The 19,387-nt window shown below is 43.6% G+C and overlaps 1 protein-coding gene across 3 annotated transcripts in view; it reads right to left on the bottom strand.

Moving 5' to 3' along the window:
- USO1 (USO1 vesicle transport factor) overlaps positions 1-19,064 on the bottom strand; it is a 32,763-nt gene extending 13,699 nt beyond the window's left edge. The window contains exons 1-15 of one of the 3 annotated variants that reach the window (XM_084286263.1): positions 18,908-19,064; positions 18,727-18,813; positions 18,564-18,628; positions 12,871-12,950; positions 11,344-11,355; positions 7,816-7,916; positions 6,801-6,903; positions 6,589-6,644; positions 5,814-5,934; positions 3,899-4,077; positions 3,034-3,174; positions 2,612-2,700; positions 2,048-2,202; positions 1,577-1,788; positions 731-751 (exon numbers count right to left, since the gene is read on the bottom strand). In XM_084286263.1, coding sequence (XP_084142389.1) covers positions 731-751; positions 1,577-1,788; positions 2,048-2,202; positions 2,612-2,700; positions 3,034-3,174; positions 3,899-4,077; positions 5,814-5,934; positions 6,589-6,644; positions 6,801-6,903; positions 7,816-7,916; positions 11,344-11,355; positions 12,871-12,950; positions 18,564-18,628; positions 18,727-18,813; positions 18,908-18,973 — 1,488 coding nt within the window. In that variant the 5' untranslated portion in view covers positions 18,974-19,064. The remainder of the gene's footprint in view (positions 1-730; positions 752-1,576; positions 1,789-2,047; positions 2,203-2,611; positions 2,701-3,033; positions 3,175-3,898; positions 4,078-5,813; positions 5,935-6,588; positions 6,645-6,800; positions 6,904-7,815; positions 7,917-11,343; positions 11,356-12,870; positions 12,951-18,563; positions 18,629-18,726; positions 18,814-18,907) is intronic. The other 2 variants (XM_084286264.1, XM_084286265.1) reach the window with 2 other exon arrangements.
- Positions 19,065-19,387: the final 323 nt, after the last annotated feature.

The raw sequence follows: 19,387 nt of genomic DNA, 5'->3' as shown, positions 1-19,387 counted from the left end.
TCTTATCTCAAACCTCGAGTTCTCTGTGTTGTATTTTCTCCCCCTTCCTCTTTGAGGAGAGGGGGAGTGAGAGAGCGGTTGTGGTGGAGCTCGGCTGCCCACCTGAGTAAAACCACCACACTGACAACTACATCAGCAGTGCTCTAAGTAACACAGCCTGAAAGTCAGGCAACTCACTTCAGGGGTCATTCACTAGTAATAAGTAATTGAATGCTAGTAATTTGAATGCTATTCAAATCACTGGCTCCGTGGTTAAAACTCAAAAGCTTCTGCTGTTAAGTGTAACAGAGTGGCTGAAAGGCAGGTTAAACACCATCTTTCTTTTAGCAGCCAGGAAATGAGCAGCATGTTCCCACTTCAGATGGCACCAGCTGTTTGCTACAGGCCTGTCTGAGGAAACAGAGTTTCTAACAGTTTAATTTTTCTTAAAAGCAAAGTGTGCCTGTCAGGTGTACAAACGGCAAATGAGTACACCCCATTGGAAAGAAAGCACCCATGTTCCCCAAGATCTTGACCCCATAGTTTTATGGAGCACCCCCAGAGAATCCCCTGGAGACACAGAAAGAGGTGGTTATGCTAGGAAAAAACCCAAACCCAACTGCAACACAAAGCTGTGAGTGGAAACACATCAAAGAGCAGTTAAAGAAAACCTCCCCAGCAAAACCCAAGACAAAAGGAAAAGGCCTGCTGTTGGCAAGAAAATGCCGAAGCTGTGCCAAAAAATACATACCCGTCTGTCGATCTTATCACCCTGCAAGTTACACACACGTTACTTGAGAACGTTTAAGATGAACACATTTCAGAAACATTCCCCCAAAGTTTCAATCCCCTGCATCATTTAAGGCTACATAGCCACAGGCAGTTATATCATCTCAAATTCATCTTAAACAAAAATGCAGGGAAAAGGATAAAGAGTTCTGCTTATAATCAGGGAAAGCAAATTAAAGAAGTCCCATCAATTAATTTAAAACTCCAGCATTTTGCCATTATTCCTAACTGCAGGAACTGCCCAGAGCTAACCATCTCCTTATCATTACAACCATTTGGGAAGAAAGGATGTGTAACAGCAGTTAATGTCACAAGGAAGCGTGGTCTGGAATGTAAAGTTAAGCCACCTGTTTCCAAAGCCAGGTATTAAAACTGTACAACTTCAGAACAAGTTTTTGGCTTCCATCAGCAAAACCAACAGCCACCAATAGATGACAGACTGTTCTTCTAAAGATGTTTCAGGTTTGCAGGTACAGGCTAAATGCCAACCAGGCACTTCTGCAGCAACAGCAAGATGTGCCTGAGGATCCTGCCTCTCTGCTTTGTCTTTTAAACCAAGTTTAAAGTTCCATGTGCTTTAAAGCCCACTGCCTACTGACAGCAAGCAAGATAAATGCTTGATGAATAATAAGATTTGCTGCTCCTCCCTCCCTTCAGCACAGGGTGCTTTAAGCAAATTTTAAACAGGAGGGGAGAGAATCCTTGTCCTTGGGCTAACACTAACGTCTTCCTGTGATGCACCTGCTCAAGAACATTTTTCCTGTACACCTGAATTTTTATCCCATTGATGGGCCAGTCAGGGCCATACCTGTGAGAGGATGTTGGTGCACTGCTGTAGCAGCGACACTGGTGGGTTGCCAATGCTCGTCGCCAGCTGAACTCTCAGGAGCTGTTCTTTCAGAGTCGCGTTTTCCTGTAAGGCGTGGGCCAGGGCCACGGCAGCACACCAGTTAGAGAGAGAGTCCGTTGAAAAGAGGCCCCCGCAGAGCAGCTGACCAGCCGATACGGAGTTACCTGTAGCTACCAAAAGGGGCCGGAGGTACAAATGAGATTACAACACACCACAGAAACAGCAAGATATTTAAGGCATAACTGTACCGTAAATGAACAAAAAAATTAAAGGCCACCTATTTCAAGTCTTAGAGAAACCCTAAACCAAATCATCACGCTTGGATCTGGCACCCAGTAACAGGTAAATAGTTTTGGGGAAGATAACACTTGATTCAGTGGACTATTCCACTGCTTCACAACTCAGTGCAGAGATGGTGGTCTTACGTACCGTCAATAGTAGATGGCAAAAGTGTCGAAACAATTTCTCCTTGTCCTTTTTGGTTTTTGTATAAAAAGCACTGGAAACAGTAGAGAACAGCACATCGGAGCACAAAAGGCTGCCTTTCATTTACCATGGACATCAGAAGCACTACAATTGCAGGTCTATTTGGTAATAAAAATAAAGGCTATTAGGACAAAGTTGTGCATGAAGACAACTGTAGATAAACCATTTGGGGTGTTTTCTTAATTTCCCACCTGTTTTTCTACCCTCTAAATCCTTTTGTAGACTATCCTCTGGCTGACAGCAGCAGCTCCTCCTGACCTAGGAACTTGTCAACTAATTGCTCATTCACTTTTTAAGTACCACCAAGTAAAGTTAAATGAAATGACTTCTAAGCCTCATCTCTGTGGAAACACAACTGACACCTTCATGCTATACCTATTATGCCCAATGTGAACTTGAAGCTGTTTGCCTGTATCTGAATTTCAAGTTCTGAACTGAAAAATCCTTTGGATTTGACTGTTGTTGTCTATACCAATACATCATTACCTGACATAATTGAACACTTGCCTTGGTGGATTAGAAGGTGCATTGACAGAGGCAAAGTAGTCTTGATTCATCTGGCATCCTCGAATGACCTCTGACACGGTATTAATGGTCTACAAAGAGGGCAGACAAAAAATGGAACAGTTAAATATGAGCAATAAAAAGACAAAAACAACAAAAGAAATAGACACAGATGGGAAGAATGTGAATTAGTTCAGCCTCTTTGGGATATCCTGAAATCCAAAAGAAAAAAATAAGCAAACGCAAGTATTTTCTGGCTGCAGATTATAATTCAAAAGACTCTTAAATGTGAGTTCTCCATATAGGAAGCCAACATCTGAGATAAATGCTTAACAAGTACTGTAACCAGTTGCTGCAGAGACACTGCAGTCATCCCTGTAGATTCCTGTTTTCACCCACTCCCGTGTCTATTTGTTCCCTCTTACTTCTGTCAGGATATCAGCAGGAACTCCCGTTGCCATCAGGATAGTGCAGAGCTGCTGTAACAACCCACAGTGAAACATGGCCTTCTGACAACTGCTGGTAGCACCTGGAGGATTTGTGGGAGACACGAGTACCCGAACAAGCTAGAGGGGAAAAAGAAGTCCATATGTAAAGAGTCACAGACTTTCCAAAAGGCAGAACATGATTTATCCATAAAAAACAATTGCTCCTAAAAACAGGCATAAAAGACAACAATTAAACAGCATGTCCACCTCATTACTAAGTATGGTCAACTGATGCTGCGTTTAGTGTAACCCTCAAAGTCTCAAGTACTGGACTCCATTGCAGAGGTTCCAGCTAAGTTGTGAACAATCACACTGATTTTTCATTTGGCTCACAATTTGTCAGAGCTACATTTTGGGAAGCAAGAAACTAGCTTCATAAATCTCAAGTTTCTACATGAAGTGTTCCGTAACAGGAAAATGTGTTTTTCTGGAGGGGTGAGCAGAAGGCAATGTGTCCTACAATCAATAATTATGAACCCACCATAATGGTAAATGCACCATAACTACACATGAATTCAGGAGGATTCTTTATAAGAACACCTCTAGTCATATATTTAACTCCGATCACTGTTACATCTTAAGTTACATGAAATGAAGTTACTTGATGCACCACCCATTACGAGTTCAGCATTTAGAAATAGTACGTGCACTGAAAGGAGTATCTCTCATTAATACTGGCACACTAATACTGTGAGCTAAAGAAAGCACACATTTCTCAGCTGTCACATGTTGCACATGTTCCTCACTGTAAGCAAAGCTGAAGAAGCCTTGATATTGGTACTAGCAGCTAGAAGTGTTTTACCTGCAGCATTAGATGAAGATTAGTTACTTTCTGTGCAGACCAACCACAATTGTCATCCCCGACTTCAAACCAAGGCTTCATGCGCTGAATGTATGAACCCTCTTTAAAGAAATTCTGATTGGAATTATTATTCTTCAGTAAGTTTTGTAAAAGGAGGAGACAGTCTTCCACTACTATTCCTGGTGGAACAAAAAGAAGATTAATCAAAGGTGAGACAGAAGTTACTAGTTTCTCCACATTCTCAGCAGATTCTAGGAGGCACAGAACACACAATTCTGAACTCTTTGTTCTTAACACCATCAAATTTTGATCAAGAACTGTGAACCTCAAGCATGAAAAAATAATCAAAGATCAAGTGAAATATATCACTGTTGATCCAGCATATTTCAAATGAAACCAAAATTATGGTTCTTCCACAAGTCTGAAGCAGAAACTGTATTTTCGAAGAATACATAGTTATAATGATAAGTTAATTGGTAGTCACATGAAGGACTTGAAACAAAGCCTCACGAACACTTGGTGTCTTGAAATATATGTACTTCAAGTTAAGACAGAGACAGTAGTGTTGCTTAAGTACTAAAATTAAATTCCTCTTAAAGTGCACCTAAATTTTAACTGATTATACACGCTTGTAATCACTAGCTACAATTTTGGCTCATTTCAGAGTTTCATTTTACTTTTTTAATGAAGAATAAAATGACACGAGAAGCAATTCTTAGCAACATCCCTTACAACAAACCAATATAGACTGCGCTCCTTGGAGTTGAAGCAAATGGGTTTTTTGTTTGTGGGTGTTTTTAGGTTTTGCTTTTGTTGCTTTTTTTGTTGTTGTTTTTACTTACAGACTGCATTTGCTGAAAACAAACTACAGGTGCTAATCAACTATGTGCTCTGAGAGAAAGTCCTTGGACAACTTAGTCCAGAGGACAACACAAATAAAGGTAGCCTGCTCCTGGTACTGCTGGGCTGCCTTCTGGACTTCATAGAAAGGATAAATATTTAGTTCTTACACTTGTTAGAACACACAGACAGTGCCAGACTTGAGAGTGGGATAACCAAGAGACCAGCTGTCACATTCCCCCCTTCCCACTCCCACTGCAGAGCCACAGCTGGTAATCCAGCCCTCAGCAGGCCACAGGCAGGAGGAACACACATGTAAAAATGAGAAAAGAAACAATTCTTGGCACATGGGAGTTTACATACCAAGTCCCCTAAAATTATTAGCTGCCCAAAAATAGCAGCTTTAACTTAAAGGATTGCTTAATCCTTCCACGCCAAGATACCTGGAATAGCTCGGCTGGGAGAGCAGCAGTATGTTAACTGCTGCTGCAGCTTGCAGGAAGGTCATCTTTTTACTCAACTAGATCCTGCACCAAACTGCAGCCGGTGGTAAACTCAAGTTGCCAAGAGAAAAAAAGGAAATATGTAAGAACATCATTTTTGCTCATTCTTTTTCTTATCCTTCACCCCCAGGTAAATGATTTGCCTAGGAGCTGACCAGAAAACTGAAGTCACCAGTAATGCTGAAGATACACAGCAAGCTGTTACTTCCAAGCATCCAAGGATTTTGCAGGAGGAATGCCAACACAACTCAGTAAGTGACAAAAGGGGACACTGCCCAAGTACATGCACTCACAAATATAAACCAAATATGAACACTTATGCACACATGCCCATACAAATTAACTGTTATCTTAACTCAAATATCTCAAAGCTAGATTTCAAAATATGCTGAGAACCTGCCTACTTGCTCATGTTTCTGCTTAATTTGTTACAACCCAGGTATGCGTTTTGATCCTTCTAACCATTTAACAAGCTCCAATTGCACACTCATGTCAACTTTTAAACAGTCACCCATTAACTTGTGTAAAAACAGAAGGAACAATCATGAAAAGAGCCTTAGACACATCTGTACCTCCATCACTGTTCCCTTCTTCTGTTATGATATCCAGAAGTCTCTCAAAGGCATTTTCAAAGGCAACAATCTTCTGTATGGCTGCATTACTTTTTGTCAGTTGCTGTAACAGCAAGACTCCCTTGGTAGAAAGAGGGAAGAAGTGATTAAAAACTTAGTTTTACTGAATTTTACTAAAGAACACCACTTGTCACAAGTCACAGCTCTCAGAAGAATGCTAAAAGAGCAGCATAAGCCCTGGCCAGGATCAGAGAACAGAATCGCATATTCCCCGCATTCTGGCACAGGTAACCAAACCCAACATGGACATCACCCAGTATTTACCACACGCCTCACCACACTTGAAAAGAGAAGCACAACACTGCCAAAAAGGATGCTAAGTGGCTATACACAAGAACAAAGAGTAAACTTGTAAGACACCTCATTTTTTCTGTACTAAGTAATTTGAGCTTTCTGCTGTTTGATGAGTAAAGAGGAAAAAGACAATTGAACCTGACAGAAGGCCACGAGAAAGATCAGCTAACACAATAGGAATACAACACTCGATGCTTGCAAATACACAGGAACAGCTTGTCTTCGTTATCTGATTTGTGGCAAGACATGCAGAAACCACCTGACTCAAGGGAAGACTCAAGTATTTTTAATTAATAATCATGATGCTTCCCTCACATGCATTCTTTTAACTTAATCCAAATTCTGCACAAATATTAAGCAGCTCACACAGTTGACAGCTGCTAATTATGAAGAGAATCAACAGCCTCTGTTCTATACTTACATCATTTCGTATAACTTCCCTCGAGTCTGCTAATAAATCCATGAGTCTAGAAACGCCTGCAAAAAGTACACAAAAACAGGCATAAACATAAACAGGCATCTTTTCTTGCTAGAGGTCTTGATAACACCTCACTCAAAACTGCTCTAGCTCTCTACCTTCTGCTTGGTGAGCTTCCAAGCTGAAGCTCACATGCAAACAACGGGAGCACTCACCCATAGGACTGACAAGAATTATCTGCTGCACCTGAGGTCCTTGCTGCTTTAAAAGTGATGTAAGTAGTTTCACTCCAGGCCAACGAACATGGAAATCAAATTCCTGCAAAGATAGAGAGGTAATTAAGTAGTAAATTCCTCATTATTCCACTTCCTCTTGGAGACAACAGTTATGAACAGACACAAAACTGGCAAGGGATTTTATCTCCTGTCCATTTCTTTTTCCATTCATCCTACATGTATTACAACACATGGCCGACAAATCAAAACACTGGTTCTTGATTTTATTATACAAGCAAGACGAAGTCCCAGCGGTTTCCTTCCCTCCCTTCCCCCCCTCAGGGGTTGCTTTCCTAGCTAATTCTTCTTTCTAGAACAGACAGCCCAACCCTCATGGGATCAACCCATGTTACTCAGAAATTTTGGGAAAAAAAACAATGCCTTTGGCTCTTTTTTTATCTTCTCCCCATTCCCAAACAACAACAACTTCTGTTAAAGTAGGATCTTGAAAGAAATAGAAAGCTCAAGAACTAATGAGTCTACACACTGGCTTTGACCACCACCACCACCACCACACCTTTGGGCTCCCCAGGTCAGCTTAAACTCAGGAACTGGTGACTGGGCCTACATCTCAACTGAGTCACCCCACAGAGCTTTCTGTACTTCTAAGCCTTATGGTTTTAAGGCGTCACCTTGAAGTCACCCACTGAATCACCAATTCAGATGACAAATATTATTTTAACTCTGTACCAAGTTACAGGTGAAGACTGAACGTACATCATCCCTTCCTCAGCATCCCCTCCTCCCTCTCAGTGGTATCTTGTTTTAAGGTTGAAACAAATGGCTTTCATCCAGGTCATAGACTTGGCTCATTTCCAACCCCAAACTTGCTAGGCAGTCAGGCACTTGACATTTGACACATGTTTCCATGGAAAGGTGAAAACATGCATTAAGGTAAGCTCACTGTGCAGCACTACATATCCTTCAGTATTCCCAGCACCAAGCCGTTGCTTACCTCCACAAGTGTCAACAAGAGTGTGACATTTTCTTGCTGTTTAATGAAAATCTCTGTGAACTGACTTCCCAAATCATCAACTTGTTTAGGTGAGTTTTCTTCTGTAATAGTCAAAAGCAATGTATTACAACACATGAACAGAGTAGCTTTGGTTAGTTGTATTTTTATTCTCACTAAAATAGAGCCAAGGGTGACAGACAAGCTTTTGATCACTGATACGGTGTTAATAAGTTTAAATAATTTTCAAAAACCAAACACAGCCACAAGCTGTGCACACAAAAAAAAAAAAAAAAAAAAAAAAGCAGCAGCTTAGGCTACTCTAAATTTTTATTGAGAGCTGTTTTAAAATCAAGGAAGGAACTAACAATCTACCAAACAGAAACCTAATCCAGTATAAATATTAAAAAAAAATCCTCTTCCCATTGATCACATCCACATTCACAGTTCTCAGACCGTCACCTATTTCAGATAAAACCAAACAATTCTATGGGACCAGAGAACTCAGACAAAGAAAGAGCCCTTGCAGCATAGGAGGAGCAGAAAGACTCAATATTTCCACGAAGGTCACCTAAACTGGTACAGGATTTTTCACCTTTCACCTTTTTGCAAGGGTCATGTTTATTTCACACCAAGAAGCTTCAAAAGAGAGTAGTGAAGAAAGTAAGCCACAGAATCACAGAATAAATAACCTCAGTTATATTTTGACACAGCAGTTAGACAGGACTTAAACATCAGGAAGAGAGAATAATTGTGAAAGAGCTAAGTATCAAAACCTCCCAGCCTTGGCATCTAAATTAATTTCACAAAGAAAATCAAGTGTCATTCCATTTACTCTCTGGTTGTGCGCAAAGTAGTGGATCAATTCAGTCTCACAGAATTATTTGATCATTGTTGCATAAATGGATAATAAGCAAAAGTATCCCACAAGACAACACAAAACATGCAAACTAAATCTCTGCCTCACTGCTGGCTTTCCAGTCTGAGTGACAATTTACAAAACTCTCTCACAAAACTATCTTATTTAGGCACTAATGGTTGGCACAGTTAATGAACTTCCACTGACATACTCACAAATTGCAATTTTAACTCAGAGGTAGCTTCAGATTGTTTTCGTTTTGGACAGGAGGAGAAGGTATTTTCAGCTCCAATACAGTTTCTGGGACTGGAGCTTTTCAGCCAAGGCAGTTGAGCAACCCAGTCCCACTCAAGAGATGAGAATTCAGTTCTGTGACACCTGTGGCCACCTCTAAGAAATTAGTATCTCATTGAGTTAAAAAATCACATCAGTTCCTTGCTCAGCTGTGTTTCTATGAGGTTTCTCAAAGCGACATAACAAACCAAGGGGCTAAATGCACATTAATCAGCCACAGGGGTAGCAACACAACACAGCCACTCACATTCCCAACTCTGGCTTAGCACTTTTCTCCCTACAAAGCTTCTCGCCCCACACGTATCTCCTGAACAGTTTCCTTCATTGTTCCTCCTTTCTCCATAACCTCAAAGCAACTCCCTTCCCACAGAGCATGCTGCCATCAGCCCTGCCTCTGTCCCATGTGCCAGGTAGGACAGACCAGAAACACAACAGGTAAGGCCTGCAGCAAAAGCACTGCCACTTACCTTCTAAACTAGGTTACCCTACCAACCACACACATACATTCAGCACTGCAACGCCATCCCATGCCAGCTGATGAAACCACAGGCACAAGAATGGCTCGAAGCATAATACACAGGGAAAAACAAAAACAATTTCTGACCAAATCTGAATGTCTGATTTGGGTAATGGAAAGCAAAGAGAGGATTTTTTTCCTTTCACTTGAACCATAAGATTCACAGCCACCAACTGCTGGCAGCCAATCTCCTATAAATAGGGTCAAAGACCAGAAATAATCTTGAAACTCTGTACCTTGTTAGGGGCACACCAAAACTGAGAAATCAAAGGACTACCTATTTGCTTGGACTGGCGCCAAGAAAAAAATGTAATTCAGTCAAGCCAATTTCCTTCAAGTTGAAACTGTTCCTAACCATAAAACACTGCAAGCTGAGTTTATTATAACATCTATTTTTAAGGATTTCAGTACAGTTAAGAGGTCTTTTTATGTGGCCTTAGAGTAATCAGACTGAAGCTGATCATTCCTGTAACATAGTCTTGTTATAATCCTCCCAATGAGGCTGAGATTGGTAGGTAGTTTACATGAGGGACAGAGAAGCAGCACCAATCTGCTGCAAATTTTTAAGAGGACTAACTATGAAATACAGAAGGTAGCAAAAGGGAAGACAAATCACATGCAAGATTAACTCTAGCCCTGACATCTAGCAAAATGCAAGTACACCCTCTCTGAAGAGGAGGGGTCTTATCAAGTCTGGGCCACTCCCACAGTGCATCAATAAAAAAAAACCACAACAGACAAACCAAATCCACAAAAGGGCAGTTACCAAACTTGCTCCTGTAGAGTAGGGCAGCAGATCCCTACTGAATCATATATGGATTGTGCACACTGTAGCTTGCTGCAAACAAAGCAAAGCATAAACCTGAACTTCTTTGCCCTTTATTTAAGAATACGGGCTTAGATGAAAATATTTCACTTGGAATTTGCCACAGGCTGTGACTGCTCGTCTCCTCCTCCAGCCACGCTCAGCTACAAACAGCAAGAGTTTGAACTATGGATTCTTGCTAATCCCAACCCTCATCCTTGCACAAGTTCTGGGTGCTAAGGCAAGAAGAGAAAAAAACAGCAGCCATCAGTATGCACAACTTACACAGCCTCTTACTAGCTTGCCAGAGATCTACTTTTATTCCAAAAGCTTGGTTCTAGTTCAGCGTGGTTTTGACTCTAAGAAAAGGAAGAATTAAATAATTAAAGTGAGGGGATGGGGAGAGAGGTGTTTGTTTTTTAAGCTCTTGCTGTTTCCAGAATTATACCTAAGATTGCTCTTAAAAATCTACATGGATGTGGCTCAAATGAGGAGAACAGTTTCCATTTATTAAGATTATCTTTTGAAGATGCACCAATATCCAGCACTATCAATTAGAATGTAATCTTTAAATCAACACATGAAGTGCATTTTAATAAAAAGTTGAAGAAATAAGGAAGAATAAGAATAAGCATTAGTGGTGAACTTATGGCAGAGGTGAACACTATTTTTAACATGCATTGCTTAAAAGGGACACTGTGAAGGATTTGTGTCAAACTTCAGGGCTTCTTGAAACCAAAAAACTCTGCACATCCTTCTTCCCATTCAAACCCTACCAGAACTGAGGCTGCACTTTCATGACATCCCAAACAAGAATTTATTATTACTATCTCAACAAGTCTGCCAGCATTCAGCACGCCCAGATCACACGAAATAGTACCTTGGGAAGCCACTTCAGCTCCAAAGCAAATTTGTACTTCAGAGCAGAACACAAAATGCATTCAACTTTAATGCAAGTCTTTACAGTGTCCTTTTTAAACAGCAGAGTGTGTTACGAGTGTGAGTAGCAACTACATCTATCAAGTGCCATATTTATACAAGTAAAAGGGTTTTTACCTTCAGAATCATCTGTCAATGCAGATCAAAGAAAAAGAGAAAGAGAAAGGTTCACAAGTTGAATAGTTTTTCAAACAGCACAACCAATAGTAGCATAAGCTCAGATTTCCAAGGCAGCCATCCTCATTTCTGTGGCAAATCACTCCTTCAGGCAGCTGTACAGAACCACCCTGTACCCTTTGCAACACCCATCATCTCACATACAGAACTCAAATTTGTCAATTCTTTGCTCTTCTTAAGACTGCTATTAACATTCTTGTTGAGTCAAGAATGAAGGCTACTACCACGAGCAGGGAAAAGGAGGGCAAGTAAAGCTAACTGCCAACTTCAGAGAAAATTAAGAGTAATGCATCACACAAAGGATTTCAGCTTACATATCTCTTGCAGCCTCCTCAGGTAAGAGAGAGCACGTTGCTGAAGGTACCTCAGAAGGACATAACGTGATGCAAACATACTGGCAGAAATGCCTACATATCAGACAATCCTCGCCTACTTCCCAACAGGATATTTATCAGTTGTTAAAGCAGGAAACGCACACAAGCTCAGCACCTGATGTTGTTCCCTGATGAAAGCCTCCTCCCAAGCTAGCGCTTGCGCAGCCCCTCAGCTAGACCCCATCCCTATTCTCTGCACACATCCGAGAGGCTAAAGATGAGGGAGCTTGGATCATCCTGCCCTCAGCACCATTCAAGAGCCTGAACTCGTTATGATCAGCAGCTATTTTGCTTGCCAGAACATCTGGCTCTCTTGGATCCAGCACATCTATTAAATTTTTAAACCATTCTTCTTGCTCAAGCCTGATTTGGGTTACTACTGTCATTTTCGTCAGAGCATCCAAGTTTTTGTAAAATAAGGAGTTACTTTTCATGGCTGCCATCATTTCATTGGCCTTTCAGACCAGATTTGGTGCCTGACCAACAAATAAAAATAAAGGCTGGAGGGGCAGCAACCACAAAATATCAGTGTTGGCTAACTGTATAGGCCTAGTCAGTCTGGGTGCTGCCCTTACTTTTAAGGGACTAGCATAACGAGCCTCGGAAAATAAGTTCCACAACATAACTGTCAACTGTGTTTCTAAGTCTAATTATCTTGCGAAGTCTTTTCATAAAATACTGTAACAAGGCTGGCAAGCAACATACTCACACTTACTATAACCACCTTATCAAAGCTACCTGAGACTTTATCTCTTGGTATCGTTAAGTTCTCAGAACGAAGAGTCCTATTTGACAGTAACAGTCCGAACTGTCCTTTCCCAATAGCAGAGTATGACCTGGCAATATTTACAAACTAGAAAAAACAGAACCTGGGTGCTGTTCACGTAACATTGATTTTCAGATCAGCACGAGATCCAATATTGTTTTAGTGCCAGCTGCGTCAACAGATTTTCTTCACATCATCTTAACAGCTATGCGATAACAAAGCAAGTCTACATATTAGTAAACTGGATATTGTTACTTTCATAGCTTGAGCAAAACCAGCAAGGAAAGCACCCCCGAGTTAATACAACTATATCCATCAAGAGCTTACCTTGTTCTTCCTCTTCTAGGTCATTCGATATTACATTGTAGAGAGTGTCCAAAGCATAGCCAATTATTTCAGAATCTGAACTGCAAATAAAAGAACCACTTTGCTTTAATGACTTACTTATTTGCAACTTCTCTTACAATTTCTTGTTTACAATGTTGGTTTTCTGCTCAGGCAGTTGCCTTTACAGCACTACTGCAAGAGAGAACTGACGTGGATAGGTATTGTATAATGCCATGCTTTTACCAACCATGAGCTTCCCAGTCCCTTAAATGAAGTCAAACTCCCTTTGCCCGTTCCACTCCCTGAGGTGGCCACATCCACAAGGTCTGGTGACACAAGACAACCACAGGAAGCTTCACGGTGAGCACGTCTCCCATTTCCTGAGTCACACCTTCCAACCTGTTCCTGCCAGGAGAAACCTCGAGTAGGGACAAACGTAGCAGCTATTTTCATGTCTTGGCCAAGCATTGGAAGGGCACACTGTCAAAACTAAAACCTCTCATTCAAACTTTTAAGCCTTTGTTTTCACTAATCTCCAAGGCATACAAAGTGAGGATTCCACACCACTGAATATTCATTCATATTTCAGGAAGCTACTCGGCCAGTTCACAGCAAACCCTCAAAACAACCTGTCCAACCAGCAGCGTTAAGAGCCAAGCCCTAACTGAGGCCAGCTACCTCTGCTAGACCACTAATTAAAGATGACAAACTTACAGCTGCTATTACAGCCAAAAAGCAGAGCTGCCTTAAGGTGATCCACCAGCTTTGAGAAGACAGAATGGAGCAACCCACCCCTACCTTTCTTGCATCACTACAGCAAGGACTTGAGTAGGCTCTCACAGCAACAACTCACCCCCCTTATATGACACACTAAATCCAAAACTAGCAGTTACCACGGCTCAGCATGGTTTGTCCCTTCCCATTGGGTTCTGAGTTGAATCCTTGCCCTGCTTGTTGTCCTAGGCAGACACGTGCACTTCTTTTTTTTCCTCAGTGTCACACAACTCACCACCTGTGTTTAAGCTGTGTTGTAAGGGAAACAACAACTACAAAAAATCTGCCAAAATCTAAGTCAAAGCAAATAAAAGAAGTTTTTAGTCTACATAAACCTTCCCGTCCTGCAGGTATGATCACACTTCCCAACTGCATGTTTCGCCCTTTACCTTTAATGTAATTTTAGTTCAACACAGTATTACAAAGCCTGTGGCTTCCTTTGCATGTAACTGAAACAATTCCACATCTGAAAAACACATAAGTGACTTCCTGGAGACTTTTGGGGAGGAAAAAAAAAGTCTCAGCCTTGCTTTTCCTTTCCTCTCCCAGGAAAATCAGAGCTGCTACAAAAGAATAACCAAATTTTATGTGCATATGGAAAAAGCTGGCCTTGTTTTTCTTGTTGAAAGAAGAACACATCACAAAATGAGGACAGCAGCACCGTATCTTTGCAACTCACTGCCTTGCTTCCATCTGGTCTTCATCACACACAACAGTATTTTCCTGATTATTCTGTTCAGACTGAAGCTGTGCAATTTTTGCTCTGTAGTGAAAGTCTTCAGCCAAGAAAAAGATTTCCAGTCTCTCACACATCCATAAAAGATGCAGTCTTTCTGAAATGCAGCAATCCAGCGTAAGCCACCTGGGGCATCCTCCTGCTGCTAGTGGTGCTTTTATGTGGCATTCAACCGAAATGGCAAGTCAGCACTCCCCGAGTTCACAAACAATAGCAGAGAAGAGTCATATGGAAGTGAGAGTATCCACATATTGTGCTGCCCAGGTAGGGTGCCTCAAAAAGCTTTTACCTCCTCTTCCAAGCATGATCTATCCTGTCAAGTGAAGTCTGAAATAGCTGAATGTTTCTATCATGTCATCAGTGATAGCACACCTGGAAAGGAAGGCAATTTTTTTTTTAACCCTGAAAACTCAGCTCATGGAAGAGTGATCAAAGGACTAACAAGCAACATTACCTCTTACAAAAGCTTTAATTAAAAGCATAACACAACTCTGAAAATTTGGAAATACGAGTACAAAGCAACTGAAGCCTGTACTTTAAGCAAACAAATTCTCTCTCTCAGGTTCATATTAGGTTTTTAACTACTACAACTGCCACAAGTAAATTTAAAAATTCTTGTTTTATATAAATAGAATAAAACGAGTCAAAGGTCAAGTTAATTTTTTGCTCTTCTGCCTTCCTCCACACCAACAGTTAAGTGGTGCTGATCTGTGCTACAGCCCATGCCAAGCTTTTTTGAAAATAGTCCCTGGTGGGATGTGGCAATATCCAGACAGCCAGCAAGGAGAAGGAAAGGTCCTCCTGTAGATCACAGTTCCTTCTTCATATTACAAAATAAACATATGGCCAAAGAACGCTGGTTTGTATAAGGGTCTGGAACATTTGAAGGCTGACTCCGGAGTGTTTTCAGGCTGCAGGATGGCTGATATGCATAGCTGAAAAGCTAGTCAAAGAAGTCAGTGTTCTATAGAGCCAGTTTCAACACTTGTATCTCAGCCCAGGCAGGAGATGGAGCTTATGGTAATCTACAAGGAAACGGGGTACCAGGTAGTGCATCTTGTACACTTAAAAGAGAAAGGGAGTTTATTTCTATTCCACATAAAGGCTGGGAAGAAAAAAAGGAAGCTGCCAGAAGCAGCCATGAAAGATCTGAAGAGGAATAAAAAGGAAGAAAGAAGTACCCAGCACTTCCACACAGCCATGCAAACCAGGACCTTTTCCTAAGGAAATTAGAAGATGAAGCTGTAAATCTTTCTTTCTTACTTTTCCTGCCATATCAACTTCACAATGAGGAACACAGGAGCATGACTTGCAGCTGAACAGAGCTAAAAGGCAATTGACAAGGCAATGAGCAGCACAGAGATCAGGCAGAAAATCAAAGAAAAACTGCTACATAGCTGGTGCAGTCCATGTGCTTATCACATCAAGTTTCAGGGGAAGGAGCAATTGATCCACCACAACCAAGAAATGCACTGGAGATAAAAGATGTTCCTGCTTTTACTCCAGCTCTACAGAAATAACAGTTAACTGTTGTGCTGCCATACTTGACTGAAAAGGCCTTTAATCCAAACAACTTTTCCATTAGATCACAATTGCACAGAAAACTTGTTTGCATTAGGAAAAAATAACTTCTTATCAGAAAAGTTGCTTCAGCTTTTCCATGCTGCTGTTAGCACCAGCAAGGCAGACTCTGCTGTTTCAGTGACCCCTGCCTGTTGCTGGCTCCTTCCCCCAAATTCCTTCCACCCAAACATCCCACCCCTGCAAAAAAAGACCAGAGAAAATAAAAAAAAAGAGCCTCAGCCGACAAAACTCAAGCAAGACCCACTTCTACTCAACTAAAAACAAAGAGGAAAATCCCATGGGCTAAGATCATATTTTGATGCAAAAAAAACAAAGCAGCTGCAGGCACACATCTGAGACAACTGCCTGATCAGCAACATCTCCTGGCAGTGAGGCAACAGCCATCAGCAGCTTCCCAGCAAATAACCTGCACCTCCGGAGCTCCCTCACCCATCTTCAGGGCAACCTAATGATCACCGACAAAGTATACCCTTCTAAAGCTAAGCAACAGGAAAAAAGAAAAGAAGAGAAGATTCAGCATACTGTTTTCCCTGCTCCTTTCATATTACTAATCATATTTCTAGACCGCCTGTGAACTTGAACTTCACCGCAGCCAGTCAAGGTACAGAAGCAGCACATGCAAATGAGTTACATCAACGCAGTGCCATGTGAGAGGGCAGTCTGAGTCAATCACAGACTTCTGTTTTCTGAAAAGTTGGCTTGCTTCTTAAAAAATCTTAAACAGCTGCAATCCAAAAAGAAAAAACTAACTAAGGAGGCCAGGAGGAAGAAAGGGGCATTTTTCACTTCTGCAGAAAGCTTCAGTGCAGTTCGAGTGGGCACTGCAATGGTCCATCACAGATGACACGCAGGGGTGGCCCCTCACGTGGGGATGACAGCACGCCAGCTGTCCCCCACAAGACACCACCCCAACAGCTGAGCCTGCGACTCATTTCTCAACCCTCTGTGCAGATCAGCTGGCAGTCACTTGTACTCCCACAGCAAGAGCCCCCAAAGCCTCTGCTCTGCTCTCACTGCTACCAAACAGTGTGCTCCCACAGCCCATAGCCACAGCTCTAAAACAAGCCACAACATACAGACCAGCTGAGGCACCCGTCCACTAACACCATGCCATAGGAAATTGATCTAGGAACTTTTTTGTGGAAGCCAGTATTTTTCATCTAAAGACCCAAGACACAAAGATGTACCTCCCGGTTTTTGAGCTGCTGAGTCACACAACACCCCTGAACAGAGCTCCAGTACACTGAATTCTGAAGGGGCACGTGGAGGTGAAAAAAGCCCAGAAAAGCTCCAGGTTGATGCCCAGCCAAGTTCTCTTTTAGCATCTCAAAGAAAAGGAGATCAATGGAGCCCCGCCCCCCTTCTCCAAGTTCAAATCTGGCCTGAACAGCAGATAAGTGGATGAACCAGGCTCCTTGACCTCATTTTTTTAAGGGCTTCCCCTTGGGGTGACTGTTGCTCCTGCTACCTCCCTTGTCCTGTTTCCACCATTTAAGCTGCATGCAGCCCACACGTGCAATTTTAACTCTAGCATGGACTTGTTTAGACAGCAGCCCCAAACCTTCTTCACAACCTGCCCGGTAGGTAAGCAGGGCCACCAGCAGCCTTTGGTGAGCACAAATGGCTTTCTTGTCCTGTATACCTCAGCAAAGCAAGATGCCACAGTCACTTAGATCCCGAGGCCTCCTTCTAGACCCTGAACCACTGCTTAATTCCTGTCTTGACATCAGGAGACACTGCTGCTTCTGGTGTGTGGGCATGCACATATCCCACATATCCCTTCTGATATATCCTTTTTTTAAAAAAACAAGTTTGACATTCAATCCCAGACTGAAAGCACGTTACAATACACCTGCCTAAGAGCCAGGAGCAGGCAGGGTTTGAGCGTTAATCAGAGCCCTGCCAATAGCTTTGAAGTTGCGACACACGACTGCTATCAGTGCAAGCAACTGCAGAAGGAAAACACAGCCAAGATAACCAAGTTGTATATTGCATAAATGTTGTATTCTAACCCCTCCAAAGCACCGAGACTAGCATTGTAAGAGCAGGTCATTCAACATGAGGGGATCCATGCCTCCTATTTGAACCCTTCAAATAATATTCCCCGTGACAAAACTATTCATTCATTTAACATACTCATTCATTTAACAACATACACAAGTCCTAAAACCACATCTGCTGACTTTGTTAATTTACTCTTAATTCCACCCATATCACCTTTTGTCCAATCTCAGGTTGACATGAGTTGCTTCAAAACCTTTTTAATTAATACTGCAGCTTTGGATTCACCCTTCCCTAATGCCACCTGTCGCAGCAACGGGACAGTTGGAAGCACGAAGCTGCACCTTACGCAGAAGGGACCTCTGCAGCCCATCCAGTCCCAGCCAGTGGCATCGCCTACGGACCACGCTGCGGGACGGCCTCCAGCTGGGTTGTAAGTACTGCCGGACAAGAAGCCTCCATGCCCTCTCCGGCCGAGCTGCTGCAGCGCTGTCCCCTCGCAGGCCTCCAGCTGTGACCGCCGGCCCTACAGCCGGCCCCACACTGCCCACCCCACACGGGCAGCCCCAGAGCCCCGGCGGGCAGGCCTGGCGCTTACCGGTCGGTCTGCAGGACGCGAACCAGGTGCTCCATGGCCTGGATGCCGACCTCGAGGCGGTATTTCTGCGGGACACAAGGGACACACGGAGCCGTCAGCCAGCCCCAGCCCCAGCCGCAGCCCCCGCCCCGTGCCCGGCCCGCCCGGCCCCGCCGCCACTCGCCTTGGACAGCGACTTGAGGGCGCGCACGGCGTCCCGCCGGTCGTCCAGCAGCGTGGAGGAGGCCACCCGGTCACACAGCTTCTGGATCTGGGGGACGGAGGAGGAGCTGTCACGGGAACCGGCACGGCACCGGCACGGTACCGCTACCGCTACCGCCGCGCCCCGGCCCCCCCCGCCTCACCGTCTCGGCGCCCGACGGCTGCGGCCCGGCGCTGGGGCCGCCCATGACGCCCCGGAGGAAGTTCATGGCCCCGCCACCGGCACCGGCACCGGCACCGCCACCGGCCCCGACACGGCCCCGCAACTCCCGGCCCCGGCCCCGGCCCCGCCGCCGCCCCCGCCACGGAAGCGGCCGCCGCGCCTGCGCCGCGACGTGGCGCCGACGTGGCCGCCGGGGGGTGGGGCCTCGCGCCGTGCTGGGCGGGGTCTGCCGGAGCCCCGCCCCCCTCGGGTACGGCGCTGCGGGGCCGTGCGCGGGGTCGGGGTGCAGGGGGGGAGCCCTGGGGGGGCGGCAGAGCGGGGCTGGGGCCGGCTCGCGGCCAGCCGGGAACTCGGCAAATCTCTGACTTGTTTTTATTTGAATTTCTGACTTCTTTTTTTTTGAATTTCTGGGGCGCTGGGTCAGCCGGTTGTCTATTAGCGAGGAAAGAGGTTGAAAAGG

The sequence above is a fragment of the Netta rufina genome (assembly GCF_964035555.1).
Source record: "Netta rufina genome assembly, chromosome: 4".
Lineage (NCBI taxonomy): Eukaryota > Metazoa > Chordata > Aves > Anseriformes > Anatidae > Netta > Netta rufina.
This window is presented reverse-complemented; position numbering and strand designations above follow the sequence as displayed.